General features: G+C 44.1%; 2 protein-coding genes across 9 annotated transcripts in view; one reads left to right on the top strand and one right to left on the bottom strand.

Moving 5' to 3' along the window:
* The window catches only part of STK24 (serine/threonine kinase 24), a 63021-nt gene extending 52780 nt beyond the window's left edge, over nt 1-10241 (top strand). For all 6 annotated transcript variants that reach the window (XM_075424071.1, XM_075424083.1, XM_075424079.1 and 3 more), the window contains 2 exons: nt 2826-2962; nt 5590-10241. In XM_075424071.1, the coding sequence (XP_075280186.1) occupies nt 2826-2962; nt 5590-5626 (174 nt within the window). In that variant the 3' untranslated portion in view covers nt 5627-10241. The remainder of the gene's footprint in view (nt 1-2825; nt 2963-5589) is intronic.
* Nucleotides 10242-13025: 2784 nt separating this feature from the next.
* The window catches only part of FARP1 (FERM, ARH/RhoGEF and pleckstrin domain protein 1), a 221186-nt gene continuing 210239 nt past the window's right edge, over nt 13026-23972 (bottom strand). For all 3 annotated transcript variants that reach the window (XM_075424046.1, XM_075424062.1, XM_075424054.1), the window contains exons 20-27: nt 23313-23381; nt 21250-21339; nt 20055-20137; nt 19588-19700; nt 18937-19100; nt 16395-16502; nt 14929-15080; nt 13026-13790 (exon numbers count right to left, since the gene is read on the bottom strand). In XM_075424046.1, coding sequence (XP_075280161.1) covers nt 13709-13790; nt 14929-15080; nt 16395-16502; nt 18937-19100; nt 19588-19700; nt 20055-20137; nt 21250-21339; nt 23313-23381 — 861 coding nt within the window. In that variant the 3' untranslated portion in view covers nt 13026-13708. The remainder of the gene's footprint in view (nt 13791-14928; nt 15081-16394; nt 16503-18936; nt 19101-19587; nt 19701-20054; nt 20138-21249; nt 21340-23312; nt 23382-23972) is intronic.

The following is a 23972-nucleotide window of genomic DNA, read 5'->3' as shown; positions in this document are numbered from 1 at the left end:
ACAAGTTAACCATGAGCCAGCAGTGTGCCCTGGTTGCCAACAAAGCCAAATGGTATCCTGGGGTGCATTAAGAAGAGTGTGGCCAGCAGGTCGAGGGAGATTCTCTTCCCCCTCTACTCTGAGGCTGTATCTGGAGTACCACGTCCAGTTCTGGGCTCCCCACTTCAAGAAAGATGAGGAGCTACTGGAGAGAGTCCAGCAGAGGGCTATGAGGATGGTGAGGCGACTGGAGCATCTCTCCTGTGAGGAAAGGCTGAGGGAGCTGGGCTTGTTCAGCCTGAAGAAGAGAAGGCTTGAGAGGGGACCTTATAAATGCCTATAAATACCTTAAGGGTGGGTGTTGAGGGTGAGGCCAGACTCAAAAAAGTGGTGCCCAGTGACAGGACAAGGGGCAACGGGCACAAACTGAAGCATAGGAAGTTCCAGTTCTTAATTTTGAGGGTGACGGAGCCCTGGAACAGGCTGCCCAGAGAGGCTGTGGATTCTCCTTCTCTGGAGATACTCAAGACCCGCCTGGACAAGGTCCTGTGCAGCCTGCTGTAGGTGACCCTGCTTTGGCAGGAGGGTTGGACTAGATGACCCACAGAGGTCCCTTCCAACCCCTACCATTCTGTGATTCTGTGAAACATTAAACCCCAAACAAAACAAACCCCCCCAAACAACAGAAAACAAAACACACCCTGAAAATGAGCAAAATTGTCTTGCTTGTCAGTTATTTGTAATCTTCGGTGACCAGCTACCACTGTGATGTGTTTCCTTTCTCTTTACCAGAGGACACTGGCTGAGTACTGTATGCGGTGACTCATTCTGGGTTCTTTTTTGAAGTCAGGAGATGCAGAGGTGTCCTTCATTGTAGCATTCTCATTGTAGTATTGTCTACTTCTATCATCCTGTCCTCAAGCTGTGACTTTCCAGTTTAGACTAAAAAAGGGTTAGTTGTTACTGGGAAAAGAAAGGCATTGGTGTGTTCCTGCTACCTATGCTTTGTATGCAAGATCTCACTCTTGAGCACCCTGGATGTAACGAAAAGAGAACACAAGCAGCAGCCAAAGAAGAGCACAGAAACCATCCTACTGCTGTGCTCATACCTCAGCTGTTGCACACACAGAGTCATCTTGATGTCCTTTGCTGAGACCTGAGTTACTCTCAGGAGGGTGCCCTAACATACCTGTAAGCCATTGCTATACGTGGAACTAGAACAATGATTATTTCCTTTATGTTTTTGCTTGTAAGACTCGGATTCCTTTTTAAAGAGAAACCTTTCTTCAATGCTGATGGCAACTCTTCGCTGTAGTTCCCGACACTTGTTGAAAGTCCACTTCAGAGATGTCCGAGCACTAAAGCGGCCTTTCAGGACTTCTGAAGAAAAGTCACTGCCACTTTGTTCCCTCTAGAATGTCACTGAACTCAAGATCGTCTTGATCTATTAATTCTGCTTTCCGCTGCTTTCTGGGGATCATGCTTATTTCATGTGACAGTAGGGCCAAAAGTGTATGCATGCCCACATTATATCCCAGAAAGTGACACAAGCTTTCCATTTCTTCGTGCTAAGCTTTCTTAACGGCATAAAGGCAAGACTGGCTATAGGTCCAGCATTCAGAGGTGACTCTTAAATTAATTGAATAATTTGTAGAGAAATATGTAGAAAAATGTTTCACTGTTCTTCAGTTCTGTGTAAACAACTCAAACTCGTTGGTCCAAAGCACTAATAAGCACAGTCAGCTTCCAAATGGAGTATTTTTTTCAACATTTTTTTTTTTCCTGAGAAATTACTTTGATCAGTCGTTCTTAAGAAGATGCTGCAGAGCATCTCTTGACAGCAGCTGTAGTGATAAATGTGGAGATAAACTTGTAAATGCAGACATCCAACCTGCTGGTGCAAAGTCCAGTCCCCAAAAGAAGGCCGTGCCTTCATTCACCCTTACTATGAGTAACATGACACTTTTTTCCAAGGAAGCCCAGACCCTGCTGAGACGTTCTTGAGTGAGTTCCGAGAAAGAAGCATTTTACCGGCCATACTCAGCATGTTATGCCAGCTGCTACATAAGCAAAGCACTGAGACCTTCCCTCTGAACCCTCAGTTCCTGCCTAATTGTGGGATCCTTTGCTGCTGGAGGGAGATGAGAGAGCACTCAGGGTACGCTGTGGATAGAGTTGACGGTGAAAACCTTTTCTAACAGTGCTTGCGCAAGTGCACCTGCAGTGTGTATGTGTTAAGCTATAGGCGTACAAGTACGTATGCTAAGGGTGTGTAGTGATAGGACAAGGGGTCATGGCTTTAAACTAAAAGAGGGCAGATTTAGATTCTTCACCATGAGGGTGGTGAAACACTGGAACAGGCTGCCCAGAGCTGGATGCCCCCTCCCTGGAAGTGTCCAAGACCAGTTTGGATGGAGCTCTGATCAACCTGGCCTAGTGGAAGGTGTCCCTGCTCATGGCAGGGGGGTTGGAACCAGATGATCTTTCAGGTACCTTCCAACCCAAACCATTCTATGATTCTATGTATAAACAGCACGTCTTGAAACTGAACAGCTGCAGGTAAATAGTGCATCTTTCTTGGGATACTTTGATATCATTTTTGAATGCGAGCACGCTGAAAAGGATATGTGAATGATTGAAGACTCGTGAAGGCAAATGACATCCTGGTAACTACTCCAAAGGCTAACTTCAGGATGAAAAAAAGTCTTCAGAATGCGAGGGTGTATACTGAAAGTCAAATCCCCACATTGTGAACACTGGTGGTCACTTCCTAACAAGTTTTTGCATTGCATTGTGTATAGGAATGTTTATTAATATCTTATATATGTCTTCCTGTTTTTCTTCAGTTGAAAGAGAAGAGCGAATTGTGTGGTGGTAACACAGATTCCATAGAAGAACTGAGGCAGGCTATTTATTTAGCTGAAGAGGCTTGTCCAGGCATTGCAGATAACATGGTGTCCCACCTTGTGCAGAGGCTTCAGAGGTAATGACAGTGTTTCACTAAGGGTTACAGAAAATTGCAGATCTAATTCTACAAATATTTGACTACTGTTAAATTGAAAGAATTTCTGTTTATAATAGAGAAAAAAGCACTTGTGCTTACAGTTTGCACAATTGTGTTTACTTAGTAGAAAAAAAGCTAATCGTATCAGCAGTTCTAATTTCTAGATTTGGGTGATAGCCCATATCTACGTTCATGCTGTTGGTGTGCATATTTTGTGTCAAAGGAGACTGGACAGCCTTTTTCCTCTGCAGTTCCTATAAGGGACATTCATGCTTCCTTAGTGCCTCACGCTTGTTGCAGAGGATGCCCTGTGTCACCCTTAATTTCTTTTACCCACTTTGATAAATGGACTGTTCAGTTAGTTTGCGTTTCTTTCAGTCACATAGTAAGTGGTTCCTTGTTCGTTCATTAAAGACAGTCTGTATGGCCTTTTGGTGGTACCTCCAAAGCCAACTTTCTGTATTACTTTAAAAGGCCAAATTTCATAAGAGATTTTCTAACTGCCTAGGTTAGAAATATATTCGTAACAAACACTCAATTTGCTGTTTTTTTAAATGCTACACAAGAAAAGATCAGGGGTATAAATTTCAGAATTACTGCTTGAAGAGGCTTTAAATGCAGCCTTGAATCCAGGAGCCCACGGCCATTTTGAATCTACACCATCCAGGCTGGATTATTTCATACTATGAAAAACTTATTACGGTAATTAATCACGGACTGCTGCCTTGAAAAAGATCACCCTGAGCAGGTGTCTCCCTTATACCAGCTCTAACCACAGTTTGGTAAAGTTTAAGAATTCACACCTCTGAAGTTAAAGGAGAGGACTGGCAGGCTGACACTTTGTCATTCAGTAAAAATCCGTGCCAACAAATGTGCAGACAGCCATGTTTCTTGGTTTCTGGGCTGTTAAGCATGAAGCCCAGTCAGCATCTCTAGTGCTAAAAGGTCACTTCTTGATGCCAGATGCCCTGATTCTCCTTTTAGTTGATCCTGGCAGGCTTGAAAGAGTTTCTGGAGCTTCCATCTCAGTTTGTTTCCTGTAGGGGTTCCAAAATCCCTGGTGATCCCAGCCTTTCATCAGCCCAGTATTTCAATGTCAAGTTTCTATCAGCCTGGTACAGGGGCTTCATGGAACTGGGAACCTCAAAGACTTTTGATGCTGCAGTTGAAGCAGAAAATGACCATGTGGAGACAGGCTTTCCCGTGGGCACTTCTTTTTGTGGATGCTGGAGCTGATCTCACTTGTTCCTGTCATGACAGCAGCAGTCATCGTTTTTGTCCTAGGAGACAGATTTCAGACCCCTTAATATATACCTATTTAGCATTTTGTTTTCCTTCTGTTCTGCTTCCTTTGACTATTGGTGTTTTTTTCTGTCATAATGTCTTATTGTAACAGTGGAGGCAGGCACTTCATTTTCTGTGGAGGAGAGAAATATTCATAGAGAGTGTGTGTTGATGGACCACATCTGGGTGAACTTTCTCTTATACCAGGGATGATATTCAGCTAGTATGTGATCACGACTAGCACTCTTTCCAGAAAGTGAGTGGAAGAAATGAATGGCAGGATCCTCCGCTAAAACGTACTTTGAACCATCCTGTAGCTTTGTAGGTATCCCTCATAGATAAAGCTATTTTTGGAGCCAGTCAGCTTCTGAAAAGATAGTTTTTTCCTGTTTGAATACTACAAGAAGTATACTCCGTTACATTGTTTAGTCATTTGTTGTATCCCCTTGCAATATACTCTCAATTTGATAGCTAACTACTGACGATGGCTCTTCAACAGCGTGTTTCTAATGAGATTTTCATTCCCCTTATCATTGGTTAAAACTGAATTTCCCAAGTTTGTCTGAATGAATTAGTTGGGACCCTCAGGGGATCTGCCCAGCAACCTGAGTGAATCCATTTACCTTCCCCCTCTAGTTTTGATCTCTGATGTTTTATAAAACTTACTGAAAACTTAATAAGGAAGAAATCTTCTACAATGAGGGTGGTGAAACATTGGCACAGGTGGCCCAGAGAGGTAGTGGAGGCCCCATCCCTGGAAACATTCAAGGCCAGGTTGGATGGGGCTCTGAGCAACCTGGTCTGGTTGAAGATGTCCCTGCTCACTGCAGGGGGGTTGGGCTAGATGACCTCTAAAGGTCCCTTCCAACCCAAAGCGTTCTGTGATTCTTAATATGATTAAAATGTGTGTTTCTTTCTTGGGATGGTTTAAAAATCTGCTTGGACCAAGAAATACACGTTTCCTGCCCCAGTAATATTTTGGAAAGGTGATGATGTAAACTTGCCAAGTAGGACAGTTGGAATCACAAAATGTTGTCCCCAGTATACCGAATTCCTACATCATCATACACTTCTCAGTAAGACACTTGAGCACGGGTTGTTGCTGTTCATTAGAAAAGCAGCAATGTTCTAACAGGCTGTATTTTACATGTTGTTCAGCTCTCTGGCTCTTCTCTTTCAAGCGTGACAGCAGCGGTGGGTGTCCTTCTGCAAGGAAAAAGGCTGCAGCTTCAGTAGCATAAAATGGAATGCCTTTTAGTTGCTGCTTGTTGTAGAACGCTGTTCTGAAGGTTGCAACGATAACTGTTTCTTTTCCTTTTCAGATATTCACTAGCTGGAGGAAGTACTGCATCCTACTGACGTACTGTTCCTGACTTTTCTAAGACAACAGAGACCCCACGACGTCTGCATTGAAGGCGTGCACCCTGATGTTCTTCTGCCCCTCAGCCACCGGGATGTCCTTTGGTGGAAGGACATTCCTAAATGTGCAAGAGTGAAAATGAAGTCTCTCGGATGGAGGCGGTCTTTTTCAGCTCCTTAAAGCTATAATTTTTTTTAATGATAATGCACATATTCCAGGGAGGTGTCTTTTTGTAAAATCTGAGATGTATATTTAGGTTTGTGATAGAGAAATCGAAGATATTGAGAAACCTCAGGTATCTTGCTTTAAGAATTCCACTGGGAGATGGAGTATGTTTGTTGGAATTGTGTACAGCTATGTATATAATGTCTTTTTTTAACTAAAAGCCTTTCAACGTGCATAAAGAATCACTGTGTACAAAATGGTAAAGTGCTTCTGTAGATAATGTTAGTGGGGTAAATATTTGACAGGCCATAACTGAGTATTGCCTTGCCTTTATTACATGTAAATTTTGAACTATGTGATGAGTGAATCTTGGTTTGATTTTTGTACGTGAAGGATTTGCCATTGAAAGAGTTAATCCTGTGCTATGGAACCTTCTATTCGTACCTCAGCAAAGACACAATTTTATTCTGTTTCGCCAGTATTTCTTCCTTTTTATCTATATTCTGAGCGTGACTTTCTAATTATGGTACTACTTCTGGTCGTTTTAAATTTAATACACCTTGTCTCTCAAAGCTTTAAATTTAAATTATTGCTTTTCCTAAAGAATGAGCTCTTTCATATTTTCGGTTTTAAATTGTGCCAATGCAAATTCTGAACCCTAGGTATTGTTCAATTTTAGTAATAGATATTTGTGAAGCTTGTAGTGAAATTCAGATACAATCTTTTTTTCACCTAAACATGTTCGAATGCTCACACAAATAAATCTTTATTCTCTACGTTTATTCTGAAATATCTCGTTAAGATGTTGGCTCTGAGACAGTGGCAAATATTTCTTCATCATGCCTATTTTTATCGTTAAAATTAATGTCTTGCAGCGTGAAAGAAAAATTATCTGTATATTCAATATTTGGTCTTGCTGCCTAAATCGGTGCATCTCTTTACCACAAGTGACAGATGTTAGACAGAAAGACTGCAAAACCGAGCCCGAGTGTTTTATGCCATGTCCTATTACTTGTCTCCCCGGAACAAAAGTTACTTCTTGAAAATTCCAGATTTTGAGATCTCCGCTGTTCCTGTGAGCGCTCCCAGATAGCTGACTTGAGGTTTTACAGTTCTTGGAAACAGTCACAGTAGTTACACACCCAGCTGAGTAGGTGGCTTCTCCCCCGCCGCCCCCAGTGACTCTGAGGTTTACCTTGGTTTGTTTCACCAAGGCTGTATTCAGGTGCTTCTTATTCTGGTAGCTAAGAGAGCATTTCTGCCTTGTTTTTAGTGAAGAAATCGATGATTTTCTGTTGTGCATGACAATAATGTAACTTATTTAATTAAAAAAAAAATATAGATAGAATTGTTGGAACAGAAAGGATTAAAATTTTAAAAGTATAGGCATATATGCCTGGCTTGGTACAGAAAGACCCAGGTTCTCTAACCATTCTGGAAGCTGCTGAGGTCTCCTTGCAGGGCTTCACACCACCACGGTAGCCCTCATTATACGCATATGAATAATCTTAAGTATTAATTTAGTAGTTTAACAGTTAGAGGACACTGTCATGCTAACAGAGCTGTGAAACTTCTGACCAGGCTGAAACAACAGCTGGAAGCAATGGGTGTCCATGCACTCGTTCTTGTAGCGGCCATCTTGTTTGCCAGCACTGGGAGGTCACGGCTTTCCTTTGGGGCTAAGTGAATTTAAGATAAATTGAACAACGCAGTTCAGCTGAGCAATGGTTTATAACTCCTCTTTGATTTATATCTTTAAATTCCTTGGTTTGCGTGCTCTTAAACATTTAGGACAGGCTTACCCTTGAGGAGACACATTTAGCTCTGCTGTTGTGAAATGTGCATCTGAATAGAGCGCAGTGGGAAAGTTACCTGCGGGCCTCTCGGTGCGGCGCTAGAACATTCAGCCATTCAGTCAATGTGTGCTGCTGCGGCACAGGGAAATAAACAGATGGGTTTGCATTTGAAATATGAATAGATTAGCAGAAGCTTTCCCCCTGTCATCTGTTAACGTAAGGACTTGAAATCAAAGCAAACTTTCCTGGAGATGCACAGAGCTCGGAGATGTAGTGGGGAAGTTAAATTTACAGTGCTGGCTGGAATCTCAAGAAATCCTCTATCAGAAAATTAAATTACATGCTAAGGCATGCTGGTTTTGAACAATCAGTTAAAAAGTTATACGTGCATTTTTTTGAGTTGCATTTCAGTTGTGCTCCAGGGAAATAGGTTGAGGAAATGCTTCTCCGAGTAGGTTGTGGCAGAATTTGCTTGGTAAATGTGTCCCTTGGTTTAGGAGCTTAAGATGAGCAAGAGACCTACAGCGTGGGCAATTGGCCAAAAGGCCAGGACACTTAGAAAAAGACAAGACCTCATTTACGGTAGAGATGTGTATTTTTATATGTGATACATAGATTATTTAAATATAGACTATCTTAAACTAGAGATTCACTGAAAACAAGCGTGCTGTATCTTGAATGTAAAATTACAATCATTTGCTATGGAAAAGTATCGATGCTTTAAAAATCAGAACTCTACTGGTAACAGAAGAGCAGCTTCATGTGAAACAAACATGGCCTTGTTTTTGGAAAGAAAAAGACGTGTATTGATATTTTTGAGAGGTTGTTTCATGCTAAAAAGTGTTAGTGTTGCACCGATGACTTTTCTGTGCAGGCAGTACTTCTTCACTCAGTCTGGAGTACGTTAAGCGACACGCTACCCCTATTTATGCAAACATTTAGATTAGTGGAGCTGCTTATTATTTGTCAGGGATTTCAAGATTAGGCAGTAAATAAACTCACGGTTTAAAAAAAATCAGTCATTTGAACTGAAGGCTTGCTTTTTGTAAGTATCAGATGTGTAATCTATTTTTTTAACTTAATTTTCCTTGCAGTTGCACTTTGTAGTTGATGACCAGTTTACTGGAGGATGGTCGCCGTGGTACGGAACGCTCTCGGTGCCGTAGCAAAGCAGCTCTCTGCTCCTGCGGTTCCTTTGCAGCTCCCAGCGCTTTGCGTACGCCCGCGCGGGTGCGGACCGGCGACCCGGTGACCGCGGAGGGGTTGAACGGTGGCGGCGTGCCCTCGCTGCGCAGGCCGGCTGGGCGCAGGGGGAGGTAAGAGCGTGCGCAGGGCGCAGCCGGCGCGTTGCGAGCTCACATCCTCCTTCCCCCACCGCAGCTCCTTCACCCGCCGCTGCTTTGACTGTGCTTGTCCCGTCGAGCTCTCGCCACTTCGTGTGGCGTTCCCTGTTGGCTTTTTACAAGACGTGGTACCAGTTTGTAATAGTTTTAACATTAGCCTTACTTTTAAGGAAACCTATTTTTGCCTTCAAAAGTGTCACCGTTGGAAGATCATGAGAAGTGATGATAAGCACAGGTGTAACGCAAGGATCAGAAAAACTGCAAATTATTTTTGTAAGTTGCTGGGGAGGAGCTTAAAGCGTAGCACAAATCTGCAAGCTTGCTCTTGTTCACTATATTTTGCAGATGTGCTGGCGATTGCACTGGGTGTATGCAGTAGACTAATTGTATGTAATGGTTTTCCACCTTCTTTGAAAGCATGATTACAGAGGACAATTAAAGTGTGTACCTTGTTTTCTGTAATACTGCTGCCTGTTTATAACCATGTATTTAAATTTACCTTTGTCACTCTACACCAACATAATAAAACTCCTTGTAAACTACATGACCTAGAAATAAAGAAGGAGAAGTTTAATGAAATTTTGCCATCTGAGTGGTCAGTAAGATGAGATTCGGGGGCCTCCTCCCAGGAGGGGATGCTCTTGCGGGTGTCTGGCTCAGTAATGGTGAACAGAAAGTTCATAAATCAGTGTTCAGTCTGTCATCTCGAATCTGTGCACGAGAAAACTCTTGCTTAAACCCAACACTTCAGGCAAGAACGCTGAGAATATTCTGTTGGAGAATTTAGTAAGCTCCTATCTTGCAGACGCCCTGACCACGTGGGAAGTTCAGTTCTGTTCTTGATTAAGGTTCTCTTTATCTACGCATACAAGTGATTGACAGCGCACTGTTTCGGTTAAATATGTGCAGTTCTGCATTACAGTTTGTCCGACGCTGAGACAACGTGCCGCTGTACGGATGGCCACGACTTAACACCTGCTTCGTGCGCCCCGTCCTGCCAGCCTGGGGACACCCAAGGGCTCGCATCAGGTTGCATTAGCTTAACCCTGAACATCACAGCCTTAATTACCCACAAAACCGAGTGACAAACCGTGCGACAGCTGCACTCCCGTAATGACATTACTGTTTGCTCCTGCTAAAAGAAGTACCTGGTGCCACATTGCCTAGTTCGGTACCAACTTTTCTGTGCCCCAGGGGCAGAGGGGGGATGGTTGTGTGCTCCAGCAGCTGGAGTTGTCTATCTGCACACCCACAATTATGCTGGCTTATTTTTTTGTGAGGGACACCACATGACTGGTCCTGTGTAAAAAGGAAAAATGGTCAAAATCAGGCTTTTCAGGTCCTGCTTGTTTCTCTGGTTTGTTCTTGGCAGATGGAATTGTGGGGCGTTACTCCTGATTTTGTCTCTAAAATGTTTTCCTTGAGAGATTTCTTGTCTCTGGTCAGAGACCTTTATCAAGACCTCTGCAGTTATGGAGTGTGTTTCCCTGCCTGCTCTTTTAGTCTCCTTGTTGGCTGCTTTCAGCTGAATTCACAAAGGGATTGAGGGCTTGCCCGTGTTTAAGTGACATTTTGTGAAAACAGGTAGGCCTGAGGTGTATGACCAAATACGTCGTAATGGAATTCAGACAGCAGAGAAACGATGGAGATGATGCTTCGTCTTGTGGGAAAAAATCCACAGGAGTGGGGGATTTGCAGATCCCATTGTGCACCTTCCTGTGGCAGTAAAGTTCCTGGTTTGCTTTTGTTCATCATTTGAAGCTGGCAAGGGATTATTCATGGCAGTGAGCGTGACAAGAGCAAGTCTCTTGGAGTGGCCCGCGTGAGGATTTCTCCCCCTGCCGAAACATGAGGACGGTGAAGCCAGCCATGGCTACCAACCCGGCACACGGTGACCCTGCGCCTCGCCACGCCTCACCGGATGAGATGGACTGCAGCATGATGGGAATTGGGGTTAAAAATAAGTGGTGATGTATTGCGGCTTTCTAGCAAACCATGAGTTTTATTCACACACACAGACTTCAACTGATTGTCATACAAACGTTGTGACAGCTGCTTGTAATCTCGTACCATTATTTCAGTCTTGGGTTAACCTTAGGAATAAAGAACTAGAAAAGTGCTGACAAATGACAGCAGTTCAAACCAGTTCCATTAAAAAAAAAAAATCACACTGGTAAAGAAGGAAAAAAAATCTTAAACCTGTCTCTATTTCTTTTTTTTCTGCAGAAGAAAGGTGAAAACGCTGACTGGGGTGGCTACGCTGAAGCTGCATCCACAGCCTCGCTAGGTCTCCGCAGTAGAACTGTGTCTTGATCTTTGCCTTAGATGTTACAGAAAAGCTATTTTCCAAACTTACTTTGTATGAAAATGAAGCATACCGAGGCAAGGTGTTATCTGATTTCGGGGATGTAAATAAAAGCCTTTCTTTTGAGAGCTCAGAATAAGCTACTGCAGCAAATAGCGGCAATGAAGATTGTATCCCACAAGCCCCAGTGATCTAAAATAAAATTCCATTTTGGCGGAATTAAGGGTATGCCCCTCAATATAATTTCCATTAAAAAAAACCCAGAATCTTTTCACTGTTATATATAGATCACAATTGTGAAGGACAATGCACGGACCTAGCTTGTCAGGCTTCGCAGATGATATTTTACAGCTCAGTAATAATTTTTTTGGGGGGATAAGGTCTGCAGCCCTTTACTATACTTCAGAGCAACCTCAGGTGCTGTTGCTTTGTCAGCTTTGTTCTTCCAAGCCTGTAGGCTGCTGCTGAGTTGTCGTTAATCTGTGCTGCGTTCTTCCCCCTTCTCATCGCTGTGAGGAGCGCTGTGCGCATTCCTGGCCGGTCTTGCGGGTCCCGTACTCGGCTGGTTCCCTGAGGCTGCCGAATTCACTCGCTCTGGCCCTGCGGAGCGGGGTCGCAGCCTTGGCATGGACAAGCCAGCGGGACCTGCAACTGGGATAAAGTTCTTCAGCTTTTCCTACCGCCTTTCTCGGTTTGCTGTTCCTCATGTCATAAATGGCTGGAGGCGATGCCGGAGGCAGGTGGGGTTATTACAGCCGTCCTGACACTCGGCCGCAACAAGTTCCCTGCCCAGGGGTCTGAAGGCTTCTGTCCAGCTGGAAATCCTCGTCTCCCTTTGCCAGCGAGGCACGGGTTTGGCTGCCTGTCACAAGGGCTTAGGAGGCCCAGCCTGTTCTTGGGTGGAGAGAGACAGGTAGTGTCATTTCGGGTGGGGGGGACAAAAAAGAAGGCTTTACAGTCTGGAAACAGGAATACGTACGACAGTCTTGTGAGGCATTTTATTCCCTTTTGCTGTGAGGAAAGCCGTAAGCTGTATTGTACATCGCACACAGGTGAGCCGTTAGCAAAGCGAACAGCGGGGCGAAGGAACAGCGGGGTAGAGCTGTGCTGCCTTCATTTCCCCGCTCTACCTTCGGGCCCCTCTGCCTAGCACCGTCCTTCCTCAGAGGCCCGTGACGGTGACGGCTGTGTTTCCCGCCTGCCTGCCGAACTGCTGCTAACAGGAGCTCTACATCACCCTCGTGACGAAGGACTTCTTAAAGCGTAAGGAAAAGCACCTAAGCACAAGCAGACTCCGCGCTGCCAACCTTCGGAGCGGGCCAACGGCTGATCCAAACCACGGCCCTCGCTGACGCTGCAGCCAGGGACAGGAAACGGGCGTTTCTGCTGCTGGCTGCCTCTGCCGCTCTCTGTACACCGAGCACCAGCGGGGAGGGAGAGACTGAAATGCCAACAACAAACCAAAAGTCACGCGAGGATGCGCGGCGGGCAGCACGAGCAGTCAGGGCTTCGGCAGTGCCCCCAGCCTACGGCAGCGTGGTTACCGAAACCCTCTGCACATTGATCACAGATGGCCGCGGGTCTCACAGCGTACGGGTTTTCCTTCAAGTTGGCAAAACAAACAGCAGAACGTCACCACAGCCTTTAATTTCTTCTTGTACATACCATTCACAGTACACCAACAGCCCAAATAATATTGCACTGCATTATTTTAAAAATTTTTCATCTCGCAAGTAGTATTCACTTCTCAACAGATGAACAATTTGGTCAACTTGCACCAAGAAAACGGTTAGAGAAGAATCCTAGACTTTATTCATACCACATGGATTTGTAACCCCAAAGGGAAATGGAGAATGTGCTGTAAACTGCTTCCTCGTTAAAGATAGAAAATTAGTAATTCCTTGGTGATTAAATGTAGAAAGACTGGGGAAAAAAACGATGAAATCTGAAAGTTATCTCATTCCTGTTAGACTGCTCGCTGTATATATAATTATATTCTATACTGTGAAAGTCCATCTACATTTAAAAATCCAGCAGTCTACAGATTAACATGGTAAAAAAAAATAATATATTTTTATGAAAAGAGAAGAAATAATGTTTGCCTCAGAGGAGAAAGTTTTCAGATTGTGAAGCTGTCTCTTTTTTCAGGTGCAATCTTTGAGGCAACAAAAAGTCTTTTGGCATTTGGCACTCTAATAAGGACAATATTTTAATACTGGCACAAGCTAAAAACAGCACAGAATGACAAAACACAAGACATGAAACGAACCGCAGCCACTGGGATGATGGTAAGCTAGTGTGAACGTATGGAGAACTTAAACAGTTTTGCTGAGGAATTGTGAAAGTTTCTGCAAAACCATACTTGTTTTGTTTCTTTTCTTTTACCAAATTACAAGTTTTACGAAACTCGGAGGGAGAAAAGAATTTCAAATGCCCCCTAGAAAATCAGCAGCTGCTGGACTCGTTCAGCCGTCAGTAGGCGTGAGGCTCTTTGTGGCTCAGAGCTCGGGTGCGCGAGGCAGAGCTGGTGGCACTTCGGATCACTTCCATCCATCTGTCGGGAGGCACGAGGGGAGACACAAGCAAAGCAACGGTCAGTTCCGAAGGAAAGATTTCTTCAGAGACGCAGTCTGCGCCATCAGGTGTCCGCAGTTGTATTTTCAGTGCCCACGGGAGCAGCTTGCTCGCTACTTTACTCCTAAGTCTACCTGAAGGCAAGAGGCCTGACTGCCAAACGCACGTATGAAGAGGAACTTAGAGAGGATGAACAGGGGGACACAGGACCCAAAATTCAAGAACTTAGTAGTGATTTTACTTCTTCTGCAGACACCAAATCTCTTTTTTTTTTTTCTCTGGATGGTCCAAGCGAGGAGCAGTTGAGACCAACCACTTAACTCTATAGTGAATAAAACGTAATTAAGCTGCAGTTCCTACTTCCTTTTCCTAGAGCTGAGAAAGGGCTTTTGTATTTTTTCCTAATCTACTCATTTATCTGATCACCTCTTTCCCACAATTTGCCTGATTTATAGTTTTAGAATGACATGGCTGAAACTTCATGATAGCTTTCTTCAATAAGAGAGGACATTAAGATTTTTGACATGTTAATGCTTCATCTAAAAGAGCTAAATTAGTTCCCAGTATGAAAAACCTCAAACCACGATTTAGGAGGAGCAGTGCCTTTTTCTTGCCTCTCCACGTATCTGAAATTCGGTGGGAGGTGTAAAAATTACACGCTGAAGTGGCAGAAATACATATAGTAAGAACAGCCACTTCCGTGAAAAATTAGAATTCCGTTTCAGGTGTGGATTTTCCACCCAGCTGTAGCAGAGGGAGCGAGGTTCTTCTGCACAGCTACTGAGACGTCCCGTCATCTGTGTACGTGCTTCCTGAAGTCCGACACACGGAGATCCCCACAGAGCCAGCCTGATCAGTTCTGACTGGGTAACATCTGCACGTAACGCAGGATTCGTCGTGATTCCTGTGACAGCTGCCACGCTATCAAAAACCACCCCTTGGCGCTAGCACTACCAGGTTACAAATTTCTTCTAAAATTTTAAAGAGTGCTTTCTCTAGTTGTGCCGAACTACTTGCCTGTATTACTGAATCAACTTACTGAACTTCTCATTATGAACCTTGCCAAGGAAAAAACCCTGGAATTTTACACAATTCCCTCTGGCGGAAGGCCGACGTACCTTTCAAATGTGTATTCACTTTCAGCCCTGAAGTAGTACACGTGGGATTTGAAATGCAGCTTGAACACATAATCTTTGTGAATGTTTTCAGATTCCAAAGGAATGGTAAGTGAGTATCCCAGTAAGGGAAGGCTGGCTAAAGGATGATTGTCCTGAAAAGAAATGGTGGAAAATGCTGTGAGATCAAATGCCCTTAAGTAGAAAGAGCATGTAAGTAAAATGGAAGATACATCCACACTCATTTAAAGGTCATCACTGCGTTTCCACCGGTGCATGGAAAAAATACCAGTTTTATATATAATGGCAATAACCTTCATTGTCTGGTAGCTTCAGCCTGCCCATCTTTATAGACCCTGCTCATAAGGACCTGCTGCAGGCTGAGCCCATCAGTATTTCGTCATAAGAAAGCTGCCTGAAATCTTGGACTTCCACAGTTTTCGAACTGACACACATAAAACTCCACCATTTGGCATCGGCCGAGCACCATGGGTGTTCACCCCAGGCTCGCAAACACCCACTCTGTCCGAAATCTACCGGCCACCCTGCGGCACGCACTGCTCCACTCCTTTCACTCCATGGCCTGGCAGCTACGAACAAGTCATTTCTTCACCCTGCTTACTGGCAGAATACCCCACAACTCATTCTTTTCTTTTTTTAGTGCAGAAACTGTATCGCTAGGGATTTCTATCGCAATGAAAGGACAACGCAGCAACTGGAGCTATTTTGTGCTGACGCCCTGCTTGAACACAGAGATTCAGAAGTCCAGCGGATTCGAGAGAGGAAAGCCCTGCTCTGGAGCCCCCAACATAAGAAGGACATGGATGTGCTGGAGCGGGTCCAGAGGAGGCCACAAAGATGATCAGAGGGCTGGAGCACCTCTCCTAGGAGGACAGGCTAAGGGAGCTGGGGCTGTTCAGCCTGGAGGAGAGAAGGCTCCGGGCTGACCTTACAGCAGCCTTCCAGTACCTGAACAGGGCCTACAGGAAGCATGGAGAGGGGCTTTTCACAAGGGTGTGTAGTGATAGGACAAGGGGGGACGGCTCTAAACTAAAAGTGGGCAGATTTAGATATTAGGAAGAAATTCTTCACCATGAGGGTGGTGAGGCACTGGCACAGGTTGCCCAGCGAAGCTGTGACTGCCCCCTCCCTGGAAGTGTTCAAGGCCAGGTTGGATGGGGCTCTGAGCAACCTGGCCTAGTGGAAGGTGTCCCTGCTCATGGCAGGGGGGTTGGAACCAGCTGATCTTTAAGGTCTCTTCCAACCCTTTACCATTCTGTGATTCTATGTTTGCTCAGGTGGATTAATCACTGGCCGCTGTTCCAGCAGCACTAAAGGCTGCGCAGCTGTTACTGGCGCACCCGCTTCTCTCGCCTACAGCACCCGCGACCGATGTCTGCTTTGCTCTCTGCTGCTGCTTTGAAAAAACCAGGGGGTCTCCAGCCCCACGCGCCCGTGCAGTCTGTTACCTGGTGCGATTTATAGAAGAACATGCAGAAGTTGGTGAACACCACCCAAAGCTTCTGCCACCCGTTGCTGTTTTTGAATTTTCTTAGGAGGTTTCCAGACAGCTGGTTCTGAAACAGATCAGAAGTAGCCAAATAAAACAGAGAAAGGTACCCGCAGTTTAATTATTGTCAGAAAAATGATCTGCTTTTATCTGGTTGTATGTGACCCGGTTGTATGTGGAAATGTTTTGGCTGAATGGATGTATTTTGCTTCTGCATTTTTCTACTCCTAAATAGTACTTTATGTAACATATTTTTTTGTTTGTAGCTGGGTACTTCCAAAAACTTCAAGCTACTACACTGATTTTTTTTTAATTGAGGTGGCTTTCTGTAATATTTTACCAAACACCAGTCGGTCTTATTACCCTAGTCTGCCTTTGTTGTTTTCAAATGAATAATGGAAACAGAAAGTCTGACATGAATTTGTGATGTAAAGGGAAATCATGACACACTTTAGAACTGCAGGTAGAGACTGAGCTCTCGGTACCCAGTGAGTTCACGTGGTAACTTTTCAAAGATTTCAAAAGCAAGGGCCATTAACCTTATTCTTAGCGGGATTTGGGGTATTTCAGCAAAAAGGAGGAGGAAGCCGTAACCAAGTGCCAGTATTTAATGGCTGGCACAAGAAACTTCTCTTCAGATAGTGAAGACGTAAAGTCCAGCATCGTTGTGCCTAGCAAACGAAGGGGAGTTCTCAGCGCATCACTAATTACTTCCCATTCCTTGTTGGCTGTAAGGGCTCTCACCTGGATCAAAACAGCTGTTTACATCATTCTCTTTAGATAATGCAGAAGCTAATAACTTAATCTGTAAAGCTTAATGCTTAAGGTCCCGATTTATCTCCTACAAATTCAATGTTCTTGAAAATGTTCTGTCTTCACCAGTCTTGGACATACATTAAAGCCTTTGCTTTAAATCATCCCACGCTCTGCTATCTGGACTGCTGCCTCCTTGCCCTACGTTAGAGGCGCACTCCTTCGTTTGCTGTTACCTCGTTACTCTGGAGGATATCATAAAAGGACAGGCTTTGCATTCGGTACCAGCAGACATATGAAATGGAAACAGGCCGCTGATCACTGATCAGTCCAGCAGGTAGGGAAGTACAGTCACTGACAGAGAGAGGATCTGCTACCACGAGAGAGACAGAAAGGAGGGAGAGACACAAAGAAAATAAACGATAATGCTGAAGTGAGAGCCACCAACAGAGCGATGTGAGCATGAGCGCAACCTGCCACGCATGGAACAGCGGTGGAGCTGAAGATGTTTTCACACAACAACGTACGTCTCCAGGGTGCCCTTGGTCTTCGCTGCTTTGCTCGCGTTCATTTGAGGCACGGGGAGCAACGAAACCAAGAAGCACCGAGCGCTGATCTCGGACCAAAAGTTTTGCCTAACTAGATGCTTTAATCGTTAGAATTAGCCACCGGTTTAAAATTTGTATCTATTTACAACAAGCCCTCTGCTTCAGGGAAAAGTATGAGACCTTGCTGCGTGCCAAACTATTCCTCCCTTGCAGGATATAAGGGTAAAAAAAGCAGAAAATGCACCTGCACGGGACCAAAATGAGGCTCTACACTTTGTGCGTGCTAGTACAGAATATTCCTCCTTGCCACATGCCAGTAGCTCCCCCTCTATTTAAAAACAGGGGCAGTTACACCAGCTATGAGTATTGCCCGCCCTTGCACCTCTACGTTCCACCTCAGTGCGTCTTCTCTAGAGCAGCGGTGGTGGCCTGACCTCCGAGGGCAGGAGCCAACTCAGCTTTAAGATCCCTGCTATTGTTTAAGCATAAACTTCCATTTGATGAGGACTGCAATAAAGTCCTGGGAGCTCCCTGGAGCCTCTCTTGGGTGAAGGAGGAACACCGAAGCGGGCTTACCACCTCATCCTAAAACCTACTCTGAACTAGGAGCCTTTCAGTTTCATCTTTGAAAAGCCAACGCCTGCATCTCGTCTGCTCAGTACAGAACCAACGAATGCGTATCAAATTGGCTCGGCTGTGATCGGGGGGGAAAAGGGTCTTTATTTTGAGGTGGAAAATGCAAATAAAGGAAAAGCAGATGAGACTGAGCAATGAGACAAGGTTCCAGAAAAGATGGCTAGGTAAAGAAAGTACGTTAGTAATACACATAATTGAAACTCTGGCTGCAGCAGCTAAAGACAATATCCTTTCAGCTCGAGCAACGACTTAATGCCTCTGTAACTGGAAGCATTAAGACAGTTTGATCTGCTTTAGATTTTAAAGGGCATCAGCGTTTTTTTGGACAGCTACTTCTGTGAAAATTACTGCTCTGACTGATTGTAGCAGGACGCGCTGAGGGAGCGGGTACGTGTTTCTTGACGGATGGTTTACGCCGTCACCCGGAGTCGGTTTCATAGGTGTGCCTGAAACCTCCCCAGCGGGAGACAGCGGAATAGTACACTGATGAAGGAGGAGCAAAAAGGAAATTGTCACTCAAGAGCGAGCCTGGAGCTGCAGTTCAGATCGTTCTGAGGCAGATACCTCCACAGCAATACTAAAGTCGATCATTGAAACACTGGTATTTCTGTGCCAGCAGACGTGCACCGTAGTGTTGCCACGGTGTGGTGACTGACGTTCGAGTGAGGTGCGGGATGCACTGAGGTCGTCCTCAGATTCCTGGTCTACAGTAGTTTCATCAGGAGACTCTATGAAATGCAGGGAAAAAGCATCTTTCTTCCTCTATGCAACAACATATATAACTGGAAAAATTAAACAAATCAATTCTGTCCACAATATTGTGAACCAGTTTTAAAACACACTTTCAGAAATAATTTTGTGCAGATGTTAAGTAGACTTTTTTTTTTAAAAAAACATGTTTCTGCAAGTGTTAGAATCAAAGACTAACTACTGTGCTTTGTTGGTGCTTTTAATACCTTCCAAGGACAGGCACTGCCCAAATCTTGTTGAACAGTTCCTGGAATCATTATGCTTAAGTCACTTCTCTATTCAGTGAAACTTTCTGCTAACATCAACAAGAACATTACAATGGCACATATATAAATATGTATCTATACAAATCAACTTCAAATGTAGCCGGTTGACCTGTGGCCAGCATTTTTCACCACCTTGCTTAGTAGCAATCACCCATCACACTGACTAAAGTGAATAAAACCTACTCCAGCATTTACTTACTATTGTCAGTTGGGCTGCTAGCCAGTAACTCTGGGGCAGGGCCGCTGCTCTTCTCTGCCAGGTCTATGGCCATCTGAATGTCCTCAGTCCACTTGTCCATTTCAGCACGGGTACTAACAACGAAAATTCAGGTTTTATTCACTGTCATGCAGGCTGAAAGCAAACTCTATGAAGTAGTCATAATCTGAGCTTACTTTAAATAAATAAATACATGAGGTGCTAGGGTTTTTTCCAAACAACTTAGCTTTGGTGCTGACTTGCACAACTGCCACTTGATTTTGTCCCATTCACCTTTTATTTGTTTTTACAAGTGGCTTCTGTAAAAGAATACACCTTTGAAATTGTCTTGGGAGCAAATCCAAACAAAATGACACCTCTGCTTTTCTATCTGTCTTTTCTCCCTGTCCCACTGCGAGAGCGGCAGAGAAACACAGCTTACTTGTGCTGTGTTGTCTCCACTGAATTACCTTGCAGCAACAACGATGGACTGGTGTTGACCTCGTAGTGTCAGACAATGAGGAACCCCCCACTCCTCTTCACTTTCTTCTATCTGAGAGATAAAAGCCCAAACGCAGTCAGACTGCAGGCAGCACACACTTCTTAAGGTGAAACAGTGAACTGAACGAACTCTTACCACCGGGGAAGAGAAAAGCAAGAGAAACGTTCACAAGCAACATTTCAAGCTAGGTATTGAGAAAAAAAATGGCGGCTTGCAAGTTGGAAAACAGTAAGTTCCGCAATAACCTCTTAAACGAAAAGCACGGCTTTGTCTGCTTCGTGACAAAAAAGAAGGAAAATAGCGGTATTTTCTCCAGAACATCGATTCAGCACACAAAAGGATACGTTAAAGGCTGGGAGTGCTCTGGACGCTGAAGCATAACACAGCTCTGGTGTGAACAAGCCCACAGCGAATGGACACAAATAATTGAGTAGATTCCTAAAAACGCTAGAGAAAACTTGAAACCTCACCGGTGTTTAGAGAAATTCAGTTACTGTGGTAGTGATTTTCCAACTCAATTCTCAGGAAAACAGAACGGAATAGATAAAAACCCACGAGAAGTTCCAATGAAAATAATGGGGGGGAACAAAAGTGTTTTGAAACCAGAAAAAATATTTTCAAAATCATATAGGAAGAAGAGGTAGCCAGGTGCTATTGGCTCAAATTTGCTCTTTTCCAGAAGAATTGCAACAAAAGCTCCAAAGGGCAGACTGCTGCCCGTTTTCCACTACTTTTGCTTTGAGATACAGCGCTGCAAACATTAGGAAATGTTTTTTTACAGAAATTACATTGTCGCTACTGTTTACCTGCCTTGCATGGTGTGTCTATAAGCAATTGGTGATGAATTACTTGTAAGAATCATGGTTAAATTTATTGTTTCAAAAAATAAAGAACCATCTTTCGAGAAGTTCGGATTATGTAGAAGCTGTCCCCCAAAATGCCTTTTTTCACCCCGCTTTTTCTACACCACCACCTTAGCGTAGAACGCTGCACGACCACGCGCCGAACCCAAGGCAGCCCTGCAGACCGCAGCCACGACTCCTCTGACTCAGAGGACAGCCCTTTGCTGCTGCCTTCACTCTGGCAGGAACTCATCACGCAGCTCAGACGGGACCACAGACGGCCATTTAAGCCTAAACCCCGTAAGTTCTCACAATACTTACTGTCATGTCATACAGCGGAAGATGCCCGTGGACTTTAAACTGATTCGATGCTGTCAGGCCTCTACTTGTGTACAACAAGATATCGTTAAACTGAAAAGCAAAAATAGGCATTATGAGAATTATGTCGGCATGTATGCATGTAGGAAAAAATATCAGAATGATAAATATGGGTAACTAGCCAGTACTGGCTGACTATTTCTACGGCAGTCCTAATGCATGAATCCAAAATACTGGCTTCCACAATATTTCAGTACCTAGTGTTTGCATCGGTTATTTTCCCTGCTTTCCTTCCCAGTTAGTCTCGTGCGTGTTCCCCCAGTTTTCCACTAGATACCTTCCGACGCCTTCTAATATTTTCTTTGTGATCTCTGGGTCAAAACCAACAAGCTGCAACAGCAGTGAAACCAAGTAGTACCTTTCACACCCTGCTGCACTTGGAATCTATGGAAGATTAAGTGTGTTTCACCGATATTTTCTTCTGGTTTGTGTGGAGGGATAAGCCAGAATGCCCGAGAGAGGTGCGTCCAATTTAGCTCTTAGGATGTAAGTGGCCATCTGATACTCTCCATATTCAGAAGGGAGCTGGGAGACCCGGTTTAAGGTAGGTGGCTTTAGGTTAGAAACGTCGAGGTGAAGAGACCGACTATCTCTCAATTTGCGGAGCTTCCGGCATGTAACAGCAGTTGTCAAAAGCAGGTCCAATGACTGCCTGCGTTTTGCTGAGTGCCATGACACGGATGGCGTATTTTCCCTCTGTCTCCTGGGTCAGGGGATACTTTTCCTCAAACCAGACAGTTGCATCAAGAAAATCATACTCTGCTGTGCGAACCAGAGCTCTCCCAAAGACACCCACAACCCAGCAGCAATAATTGATGAAGCTGTGTGGATCGGCCACTAGAGGGGGATTTAATTTTGCCAATGATTACACGCGTATTCAGAGTCTCACAACCTCAGAACCTGGGATTTTACCTCCAGAAAGAGTCTGTTGCTCCGGACAGAGCAAAGATTTCTTTGACAGTGCCAGCAACTGACATCAGAGTCTAGTCTCAATTTTTTTAGTGTTCTATACAGATATAATGTCGAGGTATCATCTCGGAACAATAACCGTGGTATGCAAGCAAACACGGACCCTAGTCACCTGGCTTCCTCTTTAGTGCCTTTTAAAGACAGAGGATAATTCTACCTAGGTAGATACAGTGGTTGTACCTTTGGCTCATTTGAAAGATTGTCAAACATCTCGTCAAACCTAGCACACTCACAAACTCTTCTACACACCCATTGTCTTCACCTTTTGCATATAAGAAATCAAGCAAGTATTCTCCTGCTACACTGCACTGACTCTGTAATGTTTCGCCCTGTTAACGCCGGACTAGAAAATCTATGAGCTCTCCTGGGCATCCCAGTGCGCTGGGCATCCCTCTGCTGAGGTTGAGCAGCAGCATGATAGGGAGTCGGGGAGCAAGAGAAGAGAGAGGAACCATCTGGTTGGCCCCTGTGGATCAGAGACCGGGTGGGATCACCGTGACGTGAAAACCCCGTGAGTGATGGCGGGAGGAGATGACCTGTCCCAGCGCAAGAGCTACAAAATGTATCTCCAGGTAAAGGCAGGTCCATCAATGTGCTGGGCACCCATGGGCTGAAACTGGATGGTTTGTGGAGAAACTTGGTTCTGTATGTGTGTCCTGAGAGCATTATGTGGATTATCGTTCATACCACCAGGACTTACTCTTCATCTTCTTTTCTGGACAGGATCACTAACCCCGGTGCCACTTTTCATTTTATGACAATTCTGCTTTTATTTAAGACAGTGTGCTAGGAGGTATTATTTTATCATGATATTCACAGCGTCGTATAAACGGTTTTATCTTTGTAAGAAGCAGTTACAAAGAGAATACTGGATTTGGACAGAAACATAGGTTCTTAACAACCAGCTACATAGGTGATGTATTATGTTAAATTAAATAGAGTTGTTTGAAAATACTTATTGTAATTCACAATTCGAGTCTAACAGTTTGCCTATAGTTACATTTCACTATATAAAGAAAAGCTGTCTTCTTGCTTACCAGGAAGAACATCCGTTGCTGTAAACCTTTTCCAGACAACTTACTCAGACTGCCCAGTCTAATGAACTCCTGTGGGAAACAAATACAAAACAAATATGTATCTTCTGCAAAAATGATGACCATTTTTCATTATGTAAACATGACTACTTGGTCATAGGATTGACTTTACTATCAGTCACCAAGACTTTTTATTTTCTTTATTATACACGTTAAAAATCTTATTTATAGGATAATGTCTTTCCATTTGTAACTGCCTTTAGGATAAACTCCTTCATAGTCTTCGTTCACCTTAAGAAAATTCAGCTATGCAAGATTTTCTTTACCTAACATTGATTCCTTCAGACAGCTCCTTCTTTAACCGGTTTTGAATAAGTATTTTTCACGATGCAAATGATGTAAAAACTAACGGTAAGTTGGCCTGTATGTTATTGGTTAGCCACTGGTACACTTCTGTTGTGCACGTGGCATCCACAGCTCTTCACTGACATGTAAAACCAGTTACAAAAATCAACATCACCATCAGCAGCAGAAACAGAAGGAAATTCGTCTGACAGTGTGAGTTATCCTAGTACCATCCATGTCGCATAATCAATCTGCTTAAGAATGTTCAAGGATGGAATTATAGGAAAAGTAGCACATCTGAAACTTCCAAATGCTGCA

This window comes from Opisthocomus hoazin, chromosome 1 (genome assembly GCF_030867145.1).
Source record: "Opisthocomus hoazin isolate bOpiHoa1 chromosome 1, bOpiHoa1.hap1, whole genome shotgun sequence".
Classification (NCBI taxonomy): Eukaryota; Metazoa; Chordata; class Aves; order Opisthocomiformes; family Opisthocomidae; genus Opisthocomus; species Opisthocomus hoazin.
This window is presented reverse-complemented; position numbering and strand designations above follow the sequence as displayed.